At 42.9% G+C, this 17,080-nt stretch overlaps 1 protein-coding gene across 2 annotated transcripts in view; it reads left to right on the top strand.

The window, feature by feature from the left end:
* The first annotated feature begins 543 nt into the window (after positions 1-543).
* Positions 544-17,080, top strand: part of TMCC3 (transmembrane and coiled-coil domain family 3) — a 235,178-nt gene continuing 218,641 nt past the window's right edge. The window contains exon 1 of one of the 2 annotated variants that reach the window (XM_074375283.1): positions 544-671. In XM_074375283.1, the coding sequence (XP_074231384.1) occupies positions 663-671 (9 nt within the window). In that variant the 5' untranslated portion in view covers positions 544-662. Of the gene's footprint in view, positions 672-1,521; positions 1,658-17,080 lie in introns of those variants that run through there. The other variant, XM_045522415.2, reaches the window with a different exon arrangement.

The following is a 17,080-nucleotide window of genomic DNA, read 5'->3' on the forward strand; positions in this document are numbered from 1 at the left end:
CTGGATATAACTAGACCATTTCGGTTCTATGAGGTTCTTTCCTTCAGCCCCTGATTGATCTGCTGTTTCTCACCCTTACTTCTCAACCCCACCTCTCCCCCTAAAAGATTTACAAATGTTCAGGACTTCCAAAAGACAAGTGCAGAAACTAGAGTAGGATGGGACACTAGCGGGCCATCCTCCCATCCAATGGGGAGAATAGAAGTGCTTTCAAAGTGGGGAGAGTTCCCACCTCAGTTCTCACCAATCCCCTCTTGCTACTCAAACTGGATTCCCTGCAGGGTCGGGCCCCCACGTTCAACTCCAACCTTCTCGGGCCCAGTGACGGGGTGGCTCCTCTCCGGGTGGGGCAGGACCTTGAGGAGGAGGAGAGGGGCTAAGCGGCCCGGGAAGGTGGGGATGCCGCCACGGGGGACGAGGGCCCCAATCCCCGCACGCTGGGGGCCGACCCCGGCACCTGGAGGTCCGCGCGCCCCAGCCCGGCCCCGCCCCGCCCCAGCGGAGGCCGCTGCCCGCCAGCCCGCTCGCCAGCCGCGCGGCGCACGCATGTGCGGGGGCAGGGGGGGGAGGACAGCGCGGCACTCCCTGGCGGACCGCGCGTCGCACCCGTCCTGCAGCCTCGCGCCGGCGCCGCCGAACCTAGCCCGGACGGTCCCGGCACCATGAGGAGGGTGAGTGCGCTGTCGCCCCGGTGGCGCGAAGGGGCCGGCGAGCGTGAGAGCGCGTCCCTCCCGCCGAGCTCGGGGCCGCCGGCGACGACGGGAGGGCCTCGTGAGGAAGCCCGGCGGGAAGGGCTGGGGACACGGCGGGTCTCGCAGGGCCGCGGCCTTAGCCTGGGCGGGGGCAGAGGGCGCCCCTGGGACGATGGGTCGAAGGACACGGAGGGGCGGGGGTCTCTCCTTGCCTGAGGGCACCGGGTTTATCGGGCACCTGCGGCGGCGCAGACACGTCGAGGCTCTCTGCCCGCGCCTCCCCAGGGCAGAGGTGGGCTATTCCCTGCACCCCGCTCCTCCGGTTTTGAGGGAGCCTCTTCCGCGGCTCCCCTCACGCCCGCTCGGCTCGCCGCCGCGTTCTGAGCTCGGCGCCTCGCTCCTTCCTCGGAGCTTCGCAAACTTTGCCGGCGGGCACCGGTCGGGTTCCCCCCCACCCTCCGCGCACACCCCCGGGAGGGGCGGGCCCCAGCCGGATTCGGGTGGGTGACAATGCGGGGCGCCTGTGTGTCTGTTCCCGGGAGGTGGTCCTCACCCCTCGCCTCCAGAAATGCTCTGGCTTTCGGCTTTTGGAAGGCACGGGGGAGTGGAAACTGGAGTCATTCCCTCGGTGCGATCGAGCCAGGCGCTGCCAAGGACCTGAACCCGCGCGGAGTCTAGAAGGCCGGCTCCCAACACGTGCGCTAGGGCTGGGGCGCCCTCCGCTGCCGCTGCTTCCCAAACGGCAGGTGTGAGTACCCTGCGCACACTCTTCCTCCTCCAGCCAGAGCTCTTGGTAGAAAAACTCCAATCTTTCGGCTGAACTGCAGGTTTTATTCCACGTCAAGGAACAGCTGGAGATTGGTGATGCTTCTCAGCTCCAGAGAGCCAGCGCACAGGTTCTCTGCAGTATGACCTTACCTGTCTGGGCGAGCTGATTGACACCAAAGTGCTGGTGATTTTCTGAGGTACTGGTCCCAGTATACCACTTGGATTTTAACATTTGGGACGGAGGTTACTTTAATCAAATACAGGATCTCGGCACTTTTAGGGTAAAAGGAGGAGTGGAGGAAACTTAAAGGAGATCCAAGCAGATACCCATGACATTTCCCCAGAGCTCCTAAGGCCGGCCCTTGTGACAGTTAAGGTGCTGAAGAAAGGGTGTTGGGTGTTTTCTAAAGAGACAAGGCTGAGAGAGGAAATGAGAAAAACAGAGTAAGACTCTTTCTCACCAGAGCCTGTGAATTTCTCTGGGTTGGAATTTGGGGTTGCCTTGTTACTAAGGTATGTGTGTGCCCACTACTTTGGTCATCGGAGTGGCCCCTTTCAAAGATGTCTTCCCCTCAGCTGCTTTGTTGCTTGAAAGGGAACTCTGGCTTGTCATTTTGCGGGTGGTGCCAGAATTAAGTATTCTGTTCTGTGGGGAGCGGTGGGGGGTGGGAGGAGGGCTGGGGTGAGTGGTATTTGGAGTGACTGTATATAGAGCAAGTATGAATTGGCCCCAGCTGCCTCTGGAAAGTCTATTAATGAGCTGACATGGAAATTTACCTGGCTTACCTTTGGAGTTAGTCCAAACCTGCTCAGGTGTTTCTGGGGAGAACAGGATTCCAGCCAGGCTGGCGAACTAGTTTGGCATTTCTGGCATTGATGGAACAGCAGAAATGGAAACTGGTGGGGTTACTTGTTTAAACGGCAAATTCAGGACAGCAACCTCCTTTTACCTTGAGTGCCATCGGGGTTCTTAAAGAAAGCAGCTGGGATGGGAACTATAGGCCTAAGAAAGATGTGTTAGAGAGAGAATGAAGAATTGGAGGTGGAAGGCACAGTATTCTAAAATGAGATTTGCATACCATCTGCTTTAGAGTGAAAGAGATGGACACTCACTAGACATGCAGATTTCTGGGCTCTACCTTCAGTCTTATCATATCAGAACCTCTAGGATGGGAGCTCAGAAATTTGGATCTTAAATATCCACCATCACCACTATAAGGCAAAGGTATTAAGCACCTACTATGTGCAAGCACTGTTCTAAGCTAGTAAAGAGGGGAGATGACAGCCAAGAGCCTGTTCTCTTGGAGGCTATATTCTAGTTGAGAAATTAGACAATAAAGAAGGAAACAAATATTCAGATACTTTTACATAGTGATGAGTGCTCTGAAGAAAATGAAGCAGGGTGATGGAATTGTTAGAGTCTAAACTGGTACTACTCACTGCAAAACAGGCCAATAAATCAAGAGATGAGTTGTTGGGGCCAGGAATAGCAACTTTATTTGGAAAGCCAGCAGACCGAGAAGATGGTGGGCTAGCATTCTGAACAACCATCTTACCTGAATTCAGGTTTCTTTTATACTAAAAGGAGAGGAGGTGTGGCTGGTTGGTGCAAACTTTTTGGTGCCAGAATCCTTAGTTCTTGCTCCTGTCGCTGTCCACATAGGTCTGGTCACAGTGTTTCCATAAACCTCCAACAAGACAAATGTTATCCTCTCTTCTGCAACTTTTTATCTGTATATGAATGGAAAAGTGTTTTACCTTTAAAGGTCAGAGCCTTGAGAATGGGCTGTCCTGTGTACTTCAGGCTATAGGCAAATTCTTTTATAAAAGGTGCAGAGCCAGTATGACTAAGCACAGGCAGCAGAACACAAAGGTTAGGGCTAAAGGTATAGATCCAATATGGAGTCAGGTTTGTTCTTTTCTGTTGTAGAATGGGGAGTGAATCAGGGAGGGAAGCTGTTTTAGTTTGTGTGGACAGGGAAGATGTTTTTAAGGAGTTGACATTTGAACTGGGAATTACACGATGAAAAAAAGTCAGCAATGGGAAAGTTCGGGGAAACAGTGCTCCAGACTGAGGAACAGCAAATGCAGTCTCTGAGGCAGAAACTGGCTTGGCGTGTGTGAGAAACAGGAGACATCAGACCTGAAGCAGAGTAGGGTTTGTACAGGGTGGGAGTGGGGGGAGTGGAATGAAATGAGGTGAGATAGGCAGGGACCAAGTCCTATAGGACCTTATTGGCCATGGTAGGAAATTTGGATTTAAACCTAAATACAGAGGGATGCTGTTTAGGGAATTTTAACGAGTGGACTAGAATGGTGTGATCTGGTTACCTGTCTGAAGATCGGTTTGGCTGTTTTATGTAGTTTGGATTATGGAATGGGGATGGTAGTGGGAAAGGGAGACCACCTTTGAGTGCAGGAGTGCTGGAGAGAGGTGGAGAGACAGGACATATCTGGCGGGTAGAGTCAACTGAACTTGCTGCTGTGAGAGGAGGGAAGAGGTGGGAATTCTCTAATGTACACCTAAGGTTGCTGATCGTTTGTGTGTGAGTGTGTGTATCTGAGAGAGATGGGGAGAAGAAGGTGGTTGGGCCTTTGTTGGAAGGCCCGATGATAATGCGAATACCTAACATTCAGCGGACGTTTACTGTGGTGCAGGTATTAACAAGAGTCTTGTGAAATAGTAACTGTTCTCACCATTCTACAGATGTGATAACAAGTTCAGAAAGGTTGAGTATGTTGCTCTGGGCCACCCAGCTAAGTGTTAGAGCTGGGCTTGTACCTGTGTTTGCCTGACCCCAGAGCCCTGGCTCTTGCCACTATGCTCTGCTGCCTACAAGCTGCCTGCTCCTGCCTCAGACCTCTTCTGGTTCTGGAGGGATAATTTAGCTGTTGGGAAGATGCCTGTGGCAACCTTTCAACTGCTACAGATCAGTAAAAACACAGGGAGGGAAGACATCCTACTAGAATCGAAAGTAATGACTATTTTCATTGGTGTTCCTGAATAAAGGGGAAGGTGCATGGGGAATGTTCAAAGTGGGAGCACAGAAGATGCCCAGTAACTGGGTTTCTTTGAGGAGAGGCCAATAAGTGTATTACCACTCTGCCTGGTGCTTTGAACCTCATGTGACCATCAAAGAAGCCACTTGCTGGATTCTTCTTTCACCTTTTCAGGTAGCTAATTAACATTTTGTTCTCTATTTTTGCATCCAAAATGAGTTCTTTCCAATGCAGAGCCAAGGGTTTCAAAGGATTGCTTACTTTAAAAAATTATTTGCATTAGAAAGAGGAGTCAGTTGTGGAAAAATAATTACAATGGTAGACACTATTTATTGATTGCTTTCTTTGTGCCAGGCATCTACTATTTCCTTTTATGTTCATAACAATCTTTTAAGTTACAATTAATAGGTGATACATTTACACAATATAAAATTTAAAAGATAAGAAAAAGTTTACAGTGAACATTGTTTTTCCTGTCCTGTTGCCCAGCTGGCTGGTTCCCTTCCCCTGGAAATAACTGATGTTAAACCCACTTCTTGTGTCCTTCCAGAAATCATCAGTGCAGATACAAGGAAGATATGTAGTCACACTCTCCACCCCTCCCCCCGCCCCACTTTTTAACACACAAATGTAAATGTAAGTGGTAGCACATGAGTGCACTTTCCTTTTTCTCCCTGTACACAAGATCAGTATTTGTAGATCTTTCTGGTTCTTTTGATGGCTGCATATGGAATACCTTTATACGGATGTACCAGAATTGGTGTTTCTAGTCTTTTGCTACTATCAGCAGTGCCGGAGTGAATAATCTTATACACACGTGATTTTATATGTGAGTATTATCTGTATGATAAATTTCTAGGTCAACTGATGTGAACATCTTTACTTTTGTTAGGTGAAGCAGTATAGTTAGTATAGGAGAGTGATAGATAGACAGACAGATCTAGATACATAAATATAGCACAGACTTGGAGCCGGATTGCCTGGGTTGAATCCTGACTCTGCTGTTTACACGCTGTGCAAGTCACTTAACCTATTTTTACCTCTGTTGCCTGACTTTTAAAATAGTAAAAATAGTACCTACCAATTAGCATTACTATGAGAATTGTATCAGTTAGTTTGTGTTATGTAACAAATCACCCCAAAACTTAGTGACTTAAGTCAGTACCTGTTTGACTTGGCTTATGAGTCGGTAGGTTGGCTGGGTGGTTCTTCTTGTCTGAGGCAGCACAACTCAGCCCTGCTGGGTTCTCTCATGCTTCTGTGGTCCTGGTGGGGTAGCTGGTAGCTGGAGGATCTAGGATGGCCTCACCTACGTGTCTGGCAGTTGACAAGTGAGTTGGGCTGTGGGGACCTCGTTTGGGATGGCATGTGATATCTCGGGCTCTACTTGGTGAGTGCAGGTTTCTTCACATGGTTGTCTCAGAGTTCAAAAAAGCAACAAGAGATGACAAACCCTAAAGCACAAGCATTTTTCAGATCTCTGCTCGTGTCACATTTGCTGTTGTCCCGCTGACCAAAGCAGGCATCCTGCCCAGCTCAGAGTGCCTGTGGGAGGGGACTCTCCAAGGACAAGGATACAATGAGAGGAATCATTGCTGCCATTTTTACAAACAATCTACCACAAAAATTGAATTAAGGTAATAATTGTGAAGTGACTAGTATAGTGTCTGGCACAGTGTAAGTGCTGTATAAATTTGTTAAATTGAGAAGGAAAAAGAGCGGTATAACCAAATTGCCCGCACTTCACACCTCCACTAGTGTGTGAGTGCTGGCTTCCTGTTTCTTCCTAACACTGTAGCAAAGTGACTTATCCATGGAGAGGCAGATGTTCTTGTTCCCATTTTACAGATGGAAAAAATGATACTCAGAGTTTTTTTCCTGATGCTATGGGCCTAACAGGAATGTGAGTTCCTTGGCTCTAGAGCACCTCAGCTCGTCTTGCCGTTCCAGACAGCGGTCTGGTTTCTGTGTCCCTGGTGCTCCCGTCCACTGCTCTCCTGTCCACCTCTCATTTCATCTCTCTCATTTCCATTTCATCTTTAGTCTTACGAGGTCAAGAAGGATCTGTCATTCTGTTGCAGTCTTTCATGGTAACTTTGATTTCACCCTGGCTTGCTGGATTCAAAATAAATAAAGTGTCCACAGAAACAGTGAACTCTGTTCCATTTGTGAAGGGGTGATAAGGGACTCTACCACTTTTAAATTCAGAAATCAGATGGAGTCTGGCCTTATTTTGTTTGTTCTATCTTCCCTATCTTCTCTCACATCTTTTTGCTTCACTTTCTTCTGTACAACGTAGAAATTCCATTTCCCAGGGGGCAGATGTGAAGGTAGAAGACATTATTTCTCAGTGGCTCAGGTCTCGGTCTCTGGAGAGATACTGCCTGGATTCGAATCCAAAGCAGCTATTTCTAGCTGTGTGACTTGGATTGGTCAACCTGCATTAAAGAGTTTTCCCACTCACTTATTACTACATAGCAGATTTCTTTTATTTCTGCCTCCTCTGTTTCACATCCCTTCTCCTCCAAATCTATTCCTGTGCCCTTGGATATGTCCGACGTTTACTGAGCCCTTACTCTAAGTGCCTTACTTGTAATTAGCTCATTTTAACCTTCACAACAAACCTCTGAAATAAGTGCCGGTTTATTCCCATGTTCAAGTGAGGAAGCTCAACACTGAACGGCTAAGGAATCTGCCCAGCATAGCGCAGCTAATAAATGATGGAGCAGGGATTTTAAACCAGGCATTCTGGCACCAGAGTCTGTGTTCTTAATGTTTATGCTAAAGAGAAAAAGAGAGAATGGGATGGAAGATCAAGGATTTAAAATTGAGAGATCCTTCTCTAGGTAGACTACCGGTGAACTCAGATGCAGCCTCCGTCCTTGGCAGCCGCTGAGTATACCCAGCTGAGCCTTAGACTGAAAATCCTAGCACAAAAATTGTAAACTTTCAAACCTTTTGTCAAAAGCCTTTCCACTTCAATCATGGTAATCCTAACAAGATTTCAGGAATTGTGCCTCTCTTGTTACTGAGGTGTGACCTTTGAAAAATATATGGGGCTTTTTAAAAAAGGTTTGAAAATCAAGCTGGCTAGTTCTGAGTCCTGCCTCCTCTTGCTCCTTCTTATGGACTGCCTTTCTGGTTGCAGACAACGTTTGCCAAAGCAGCAGGAGAATAAAACATAAACACTGAGGATAATACATAGCTTTCTGAATTTAGAATCGTGCATATCTTCAAGTTGAAGGAAACAACAGAGGTGGTTTCGTAAGCTTTGTTTGTATATAGACTAAATGTACTGTGGTAACACTCATCAAACATCTTTCAAATGAACCTCCTGCTGTGTGTTAGGACTCCGTGGTGAGTGAGTGAGCTCTGCATGGCCCCATCTCCTCAGAGAGTTTGGAATCTGCCTGGGAAGGTAGTTAAGCAGCTGTGTGAATTGTGGTGTGCTGTTGTGGAGGAAGAAGGTGGTGGGAGTTGTAGTAAGAGTTCCTTACCTAGTTGGGGTGAGAGGTTCTAAGCAGATTTTTGAAAATCAGACATTTGATTCAGAAGATTCCTTTGTCTGGAAGGTGGAGAATGGACTGGAAGGGCAAGACCAGGGGTAGGAAGCCTGGTTAGGAGGCTACTACAGTTTGGTCATTGATCCAGATGACCCAGACCAGGGAGATGGTACAGGGAATGGAGAGACTGTCAGAAGGGCCATCATCAGAAAGTCTATAGATAATAAATGCTGGAGAGGATGTGGAGAAAAGGGAACCCTCCTACACTGTTGGTGGGAATGTAAATTGGTATAAAGAACAGTATGGAGGTTTCTTAAAAAACTAAAAACAGAGTTATTATATGATACAGCAATCCCGTTCCTGGGCATAAATCCAGGGAAGACGAAAACTCTACTTCGAAAAGATTCATGCACCCTAATGTTCACAGTGGCACTATATACAATAGCCAAGATGTGGAAGCAACCTAAGTATCTATCAACAGATGTCTGGATAAAGAAGATGTGGTAAAAAAGAGTGAAATAATGCCATTTGCAGCAACATAGATGGACCTAGAGATTATCGTACTCAGTGAAGTAAGTCAGAGAAAGACAGTATCCTGTGATATCACTTATATGTGGAATCTAAAAAATTATACAAATAAATTATTTACAAAACAGAAAGAGAGTCACAGACATAGAAAACAAACTTATGGTTACCAAAGGGGAGTGGGGGAGGGATAAATTAGGAGTACAGGATTAACAAATATATACTACGATACATAAAATAGGTAAACAACAAGGATTTACCATATAGCAAGGGGAACTATATTCAGTATCTCATAATAACCTACAATGGAAAAGAACTGAAAAAAAGAAATATATAACAAAATCATTTGGCTGTACACCTGAAACTAACACAATATTGTAAATATAACTATACTTCAGTTTAAAAAAAAAAAGAAAAAAGAGAGGCATTTTAGGAGTAGAATCAGTAGGACTTCATGACTGATGGGATGCAGAAGATAAGGGGGGACAGGAGTTGAGGATGGCAGACTCCCAGGTTTCTGAATTGGTGAAACTGTGTGTATGATGCTGCCATGAACTGAGACATAACTCTGGTAGAAAAACCAAGGAGTGAGACTTGGGAAAGTTGCTTCTGTTTTGTGCACTTTGAGTTTCAGGTACCTATGAGCCATTAGAATAGAGAAAGCTTTAGTTGATTATTGAGTTGTGTAGCTTAGAAGAACATTTTATTTAAAGATATAAACTTATGAGTTATTGGCATATAGGTAGTAGTAATTGAAGCCATTGGAGTTATAGAACACCATACAGAAAATGTTGGTGAACAGTGGTTCACAAAATCTGTTGTACAGAGAATCACTTGGGGAGGTTGTTACATGTGCAGTTTCCTGGGCAACTCCTCCTGAGCTGCTGATTCGGTAGGTCTGTGGTTAGCAACTGGGATCTGCGGTGTCTATTAGAGGTGGCGATAAAAACCTACAGCCCAGCCATTTTACCCTTAGGTGTATGTCCTAGAGGGTCTCTAGCAGTCTATGACCTATGCTTTTTTAAAAAGGAAATTTTTAATATATAAAAATATGTAAAGATTAATACATTGACATTTATATATCCACCACAGATTATGAGTAAAAATTTACTAAGATAAACTGTAGTGTATTTATAAAGTAGAATACTACTCAGCCATAAAAAGGAGCAGGCTACTATACATGCATGAACATGAATGAATCTCAAGGCTGACACCAAAGAGTACCTGCTGTGTTATTCTATTTATGTGGGGTTCTAGAACATGAACGATGGTGATAGGAATCAAAACAGTTGTTGCTGGTAAGGATAGGCTAGGAAAGGGCATGAGGAAATTTTTGGGGTGATGGAAATTTTCTGCTTCTTGATAGTGGTGTGGTTTACGTGGTGTCTATGTCAGTCAAACTCACTGAACTGTACACTTAAGAGCTACGCCACTGTATGGAAGTTATACCTCAGTAAAAGATTAACCCCCTCAAAACTAAATAAACCAATGGAGATGGAGCTCTCCCAGTACTTTCCTTCAACCAGAGATAGCTTCTATCCTGAATTTAACATGTCTGTGCCCTTTAATACATTGATTCCATGTGCATATATCCTTAAGCAAGATATACTGTTATTTTGCATGTCTTTAAACTATATATATATATATATCTCACAACATGTAATATACACATCTGTATGTGTCTGTGACTGTATTATGTCTTCTTCTGTAGTTTGCTTTTTTGTTATATATGTGAGATTCATCCATTTGATACCAGTAGCTGATCATGCATTTTTAAAGCTAAGTATATTCATGAAATAGAATGCTATGTAATTAAGTTATCCTTTCTCTTTTTGCCATATATTTAGGTTGTTTCAGAGCAGTACTGCTATCATTTTGTGTGTCACTTTTTGTGGGTGCCGGGGCATTTGGGGGTGGGGTGATGGGGCTGCAGCATGAACATACTGTCCGTTCCACCAGATGTTGCCATTCTCCTCTCCAGAGGGATTTATCAGCAGTTTATAATGGCCTGTATTTTTACCAAACACTTGGTACTGTCAGACTTTAGCTTTTTTGTTTTTTTTTTTCTTTTTGCAAATCAGACAGGGGTGAAATATTATCTCATCGTGGTTTTAATGTGTGGTTCCCTGACTACAAGTGTGGTTGAACATATTTTTATGTATTCATTGGCCCTTCAAGTTTCCTCTTCTGTGAAATATCAGTTCATACCTTTTGCTCATTTCTCTCTTATATTGTCTTTGTCTTACTGAGTTGCAAATATATTTTCCCAGTTTGTGTCTTTTTTTAATGGAATATTTTGATGAATTTTAATGTATTTGAGGTCAACAATTCATTCCTTTGTGGTTTGTGCTTTTTGTTTCATAAGGAATCCTATGTCTGCAGACTAAAGTTATTTATGTTTTCTACTGAGCGTTTAAGTTTGCCTTTAATATTAGACCATTAATCCACTGGGAATTAAATTTAATATATTGAATGTGGTAGGGAGCCAGCTTTTCCCCCATGTAGACAATTGGTTATTCCATCAACACTTGCGAAATACCCATCCTTTCCCCACCAATGTGCAGTGTGACTTTTGGCATATATCAAGTTTCCATATATGGATAAGTCTGTGGGCTCTTTATTCAGATCTCAGTTACTACTCATTTATACTAAGTCCTGATGTCATATAGTAGAATCACCCCCACCTCACTGTTCTTGAGTTTAAATGTTTTATTCGTTGATGTATCTAGTGCCTAGAACAATGGCAGGCCCATAGTAGGGGCTCAGTAAATGTCTGTTGAATGACTGCAGGAATCTCATCTGGTTCTAGCTAAATCAATAGTCCAGCAGTTCCTGAGATGCTGGCACTGGTTTACCTTCAGGGAGAGGAAGAGGAGACGATTGGGAACACCATCTCTTGCTTCTGCTCTCCCTTGCTCTCTGTTGCCTTTTGTCTCTTCTCATTCAGACCAGTATCTTAAAGAATGAATCCTCAGACAGCCCAACAACTGCTACTCAATATGGCTTCAGCCCGCAAGTACAAGGTTTAGTGAGAGTGGGATTGCTGCTAATGTGGCCTTGGAGGCTTCTGATCACAAATTGTAGATCGCTCTGTGAGGTCTTTTGAAGTCTGACCAATATCTGGGGCCTTAAGCCTTGGAAATAGGACAGAGGGTCATCTAAAACTAGATCTTCTATGCATTTGGATGTCTTTATTTTGTATGCTAGTGTAGCTTCAAAATAGATTTCTTTCTATAGCATGGCTTTTGGCATGTTTTGTTAATAATAATAAAAAGAACTACCATTTACTTAATGCTTATTATGGACAAAGCATTGTGCTGAGTTCTTTGCATATATGCGTATATTTCATTGACTCTTTAGAGACATCATTTTTTTTTTTTTAACTTTTTGCAGTAAGCATTAGTTATTCATTCTTTCATCCATCTAACTTCCTTGAGCCGTTTTGGGTTGAATTAGGGACGAGGACTTCCAACTCCAGGAATTCACAATTTTTTGAGGAGCAGACTTTTAAAGAAATAATTGCCAGACAGAGTGATGATTGTATTTACAAAAGCATATCCAAAATACAGTCTAGAAAAGAGCATGATTAACTCTGAGGGGCAGAGGAGAGGAGTTGTGGTGTCAGGGGAATCTAGGAAGAGAGGTTTAAATAGGACACGACCCCTGGAAAAACTCTTGAAGGCCTCTCTTTAGCTTGGTTACTCTGATTACTCCAGCCTTCCCTGGTCTCTCCTTCTCAGGAGCATGTCTCCCTTCTTGCTTTAGTCACGGATGGCTTCCTCCCTTAATCACATTTTTAAAACATTAACTTTTTAACAATTTTATGAAGGATTGATTTACATATTATGAGACTGACCAATGTTGAGTGTGTAATTCAGTGATTGTTAGTAACTTTCCTGAGTCAAAAATCATTTAAAGTAGTGATATTAACCCCACTTAACAGGTGGAAACTGGGGCTCAAAGACATGAAGTGTCATAGCCACGCACATCCAGCTAGCAACTAGCAGAGCTGGGAGTCACACTAGTGTAATGGCTCATTAAAGCATATTCAAATTTTCAACTGGGAAATAAGCTCACATTCTGTATAACGAATGGCACCTTCTTTATTACCTTGGCAACTAGGAACTAGATGTGTTATGAAACTGAAAAGTGTTGTTCACAGTGGGTTTAGGAAAAAAAACTCTGGGAAAGAGGGCTGGATTAGGTATGTTGTTTGAAATGCAAGTAAAATACTTGAAGAATTGAGCCAATATACACAACCAGCCACACAAAAACCCAAAGTCAAACACAAAAAAAATTGAAACAACAATCAATGTGTGTAATAAAGCCACAAATTAAAATGTGTACTTGTGATGTGAATAATAAACCACTTTGGTTACTTTTCTTCTGAACTATTATGCATATTATTTGGCTTTCTGGGGTATTTACAGTAATCTTCTAATGGAGAATATTTTCTTATCCCTACCCCTAAGCAAGCTGTTACATTGAATAGTCAAACAGGCATCACAAAGGAACGAGGCTCTGCACTTTATCTAGTCTAAATTACGGGGTTTGAAATGTTCTGACAATTGAATTAGCTGACTGGTGCAACAATAGCAAACACTGTATACATAATTTGTGTTGCCTTCAGAGATGGCAGAAACTAGTCTGCTGATAATGGACCAGAACTGGCTGGACTCTGATCGGCCAGCCTCCTGCCTCAGTGGAAGGGAGGACAGCAGCTCCTGCCATTCTACTTTAAATGATGCTTTGTGCACTGCGTTTCTAATTTTTGAATATTAATGCTGGGAAAAATGGCAACAGTGCTTGAGATATTTGTTGACAGGGTAAAGCTCTCCTTCCTCAATAAAAGGAAGGCTCACACACAGCCCTTGCAGAGGGCCCTGCTGGATTAGTGTGCTTGGCTGCCTGTCTGTATGCATCTGTCATTCTAATAATGGAATTGAATGTGCCACAGCCCTTCCCTGCCCCGACTTCTGGATTAGGAAACCACAGGAATAGTCTCCGTTCAGTATTGGGACACTCAGGCAGAGGTAAGTAGACTGTGGTATGCTTTTTAGGTCAATATCAAAGAAAATATATCTGAGATGGTTCTACGTTCAGCATTTTATTGCACATTCAGCAAATGAAGGCTAGATAAGAGTCACTTTTCAGAAAGTAATCCAACACCTCCCCTAGAGCAGGGATTAACAGACTTTTTCTTTGAAGGGCCAGAGAGTAAACATTCTAGGCTTTGTGGGTCATACGGACTTTTGTCACCGCCACTTAACTCTGCCATTTTAATGTGAAAGCAGCCAGAGACAATACAGAAAATGACATGAAATGGATAAGTATTGCTGTGTCCCAATAAAACTTTATAGTCACTAAAATCTGAATTTCATGTAATTTTCACATGTCATAAAATATAATGATTTTTTTCAATCATTTAAAAATGTTAAAACCATTCTTGTGGATCATTAAACAAAACAAAACAAAACCCACATGACTAGATTTGGCCTGTGGACCATAATTTTCACACATACCCACGCACCCACCACATACACATTCATCCATCACACGCACCCCCACCTACCTTTATTTGATATTCTTGGCACCCTTTTATAATTGTGAGGGATCTTATTCTCATGCTTTGAAATCCTAGTAAGTTTTACTATCTAGAAACTTAGAATTAGTATATGTGTTGAAATAGAAATAAAGCAGTTGGCATTCAGTGGAATGTTGCGGAAGTCAGTAGTGAGGCTGTAGACATTGCTTTCTTTGCAGAAATGGGTGCATTTGTTTTATCTTCACATAATTTCTCATTACAAGTTGTAAAAGGAAGTTAGAATGTTACAAGCTGTGTATTCTACAAATTTATTAAAGCTCCATTTAATAGATTTTTTTTTAGTATTTATAGAGTGAAAAGTGGCTACTTAGAATGCAGATGTGCAGATGGTCTTTTTGATCCATGGGCAGGTGCACAAATTGTCCAGGCATACCACAGGTGCATGGATACTCTGAAATGAGACCCAAGATCAGGTTAGAGTTCACCAGTGCTTAGAAATCCAGTGCTTGAGTAATAGTGCACAGTGGAGATACAGCATTACACCGTGGCATCTGAACTAAATTCTTACACATACAGGCTGTAACCTTGGACTCGTCTGAGCCCTGTTTTTCACATCTGTGAAATGGGAATAAAATAGTTTATGTGAGTGTGGTTTTTGTAAACCCTGAAATGATGTCCGTATGAGAACTGTTATGATTATTTGCTAAATCAGAGTGCAGCCTCTTGTTCATGGTTCCCAAACCTGGCTGGTTATTAGAATCATCTGTGGGAGTAGATGGGGGAGGGAAGGGCTTTGGGCAAATACAGATTCCCACTCTCACCCCAGAATTCCTGAATCAGAATTTCTCTGAGAGGGCCAAGAAGTCTACATTTTTAACAGGTTCCATAGGCAATTATGATGTGTTTAAGAAGCTTCATTTTGTTCATATGCCTCAGTTGACTGATTTAAGAAAACCAGAATTTCCCTCTTAATTCTAGCTTGGTCTTTCCCCCTAAATGTTCATGCCATTTTTCTCCTCAGACATAAGGGAATCAAAAGATAGAGGGTCGGGGAGAACAAGAATTATCCTCACTTTATCTTCCTGGGAATGTCTGTTTCAGCAAGTGGAAATAGGAGGAGAAATGGTGATTTGATATCCCACCCAGTGTAAGAACCCAAATCGTGTTTCTCCTCCTTCAGCTCTCCCTCTGCAGCCCTGAGATTTACAGTGTTGTTTTCACTTTCTTCTGTGCACTGAGTGTGAAAGGAAGAGCATGAGATTCGACGCACCATGAGCGTACAGCAGAGTGAGAGTATCCTCTCCAGTTTTGCTACTCAAAGCTCATCATTGAAAACGTCCTTTTGAATTATTTCTGGGAACTAACATAATTGCGGTGTTGGCACATGCAGATGACAAACACAAAAAGAATCTCAGTAGTACTAAAAAGATAAATTGATTCTGAATTTCTCACATTTTCTGCATTGCTTCTAATTTACATATGAGTAATTGTAGATTTCAAATGAGTGAAAGCACCCACCTCCACATTGGCAGCCCAGATCGTTTTTGACAGTGGAACTCAGTGGTATGTACATACACACAAATGTTCTCTTATAGTGCTTTGCAACTTCCTCACGTCGGAGAGCCATACAGAGTATTCCCCTGTTTGCAAAATTCCTTCCACAAATATTAAGCATTTGCTTTTCTCCAGATGCCTTGTTAGAAACTTACGTAAGACATAGTCCCACAGTCCTTATCTCAGAAGTTCACAGGCTTGTTAGGAGGATGGTCATGAATATATCACTGCAGAATAAGCTAGCTTTCATGTTAATTTTATTAATCAAATCATATCGCCAAAGTGTATTCATTATAAAAGTGAAGGTTTTTTTTCCCCATGGAAAAATAATGAGATTGATATGTCTACTCTGTGTGTAGCCTGATCCTTTTTTATTCCATAGTTCATTATAATTTATTTTTATCCTTAATTATTTATTCCGTTTATTGTTATTTTATTAATTTGATACAGATACCACTTTGAAAGTAAGTAAATGGTTAAATATTTGAAAGACTAAAAGGGGTATATCTTTTATATTAATAGTATTAGTTAGGTGTGTTCTTACCTGTTGTTCCATATTCACATCTAGCTTCAGCTATCTCCAGAAGATGACTTGGGTGCTGAGTCTGTCTGTGTCCTATGGCTCCAAATGTTCAGAGATAAATTTCCAGCAGAGTCCTGAATAGCTCTACCTTTCTTCTCCCAAATGCTTCTTAAACTCAGTATGTCAACAAGTGGAACTTATTTTTTACTCTAAAACCTGATCTTCTTGGGTTTCTTATTTCAGGGAGCTGCACTGCCATTCTCCCAGATGCTGAGACTTCAATCTTTTGACATCATCTCTGACGCTCTCAGTCCTAATAGGGAGCTAAATCCTGGTGGGCAAATCTTTGTCATCTTTCCCTTCCACTGCCACCCTCGTACTTTTAAATGTTAGTTTCTCAAACCAGGGTCTTGGAGATTTGAGTGCTGTTCATCGTAAGTTTCACATTTCTGTTTTCATGTCCAGGATAACCTAACAAAATCAGCAGGTGCATGTTTGGGATCATCCTGATTTGTAACTGAATTCTGCCACTGATTTTAATGTCCATGTTTGTGTGTTGGCTCTGAGTTGGGCAAGTCCTCTCTCGGGCTTTTATGATACCTAGCTTTGTCTAGAACTCCTGGCGTTGTAACTGTTTTGAGTCTGGCTTTCCTGGTGGACTGTGAGGTCTCGAAGGACAGGGACCTTGTCTGGCTTATTTTTGTGTTCCCAGAACCTAGCATTGGACCTGACACATAGTAGGCACTTATGGTTGTAGTCATTGTATATATATTGTCTCGAAGTCTACTCCCCCTCCCCCCTACACATTCCCATAGTGTGTGGGGATAGTTATGGCTGTCGTTCCTTTAATGTTCATGTAGTATTTAGTCGTTGTTGATAGATGGCATTTGGCTTAAACTGTCCCTTATTTTTAGATGTTTGGATTATTTTCATTTGTTGGTTATTTGAGACGTATAGTTAAAAACATCTT

The sequence above is a fragment of the Camelus bactrianus genome, chromosome 12 (genome assembly GCF_048773025.1).
Source record: "Camelus bactrianus isolate YW-2024 breed Bactrian camel chromosome 12, ASM4877302v1, whole genome shotgun sequence".
Lineage (NCBI taxonomy): Eukaryota > Metazoa > Chordata > Mammalia > Artiodactyla > Camelidae > Camelus > Camelus bactrianus.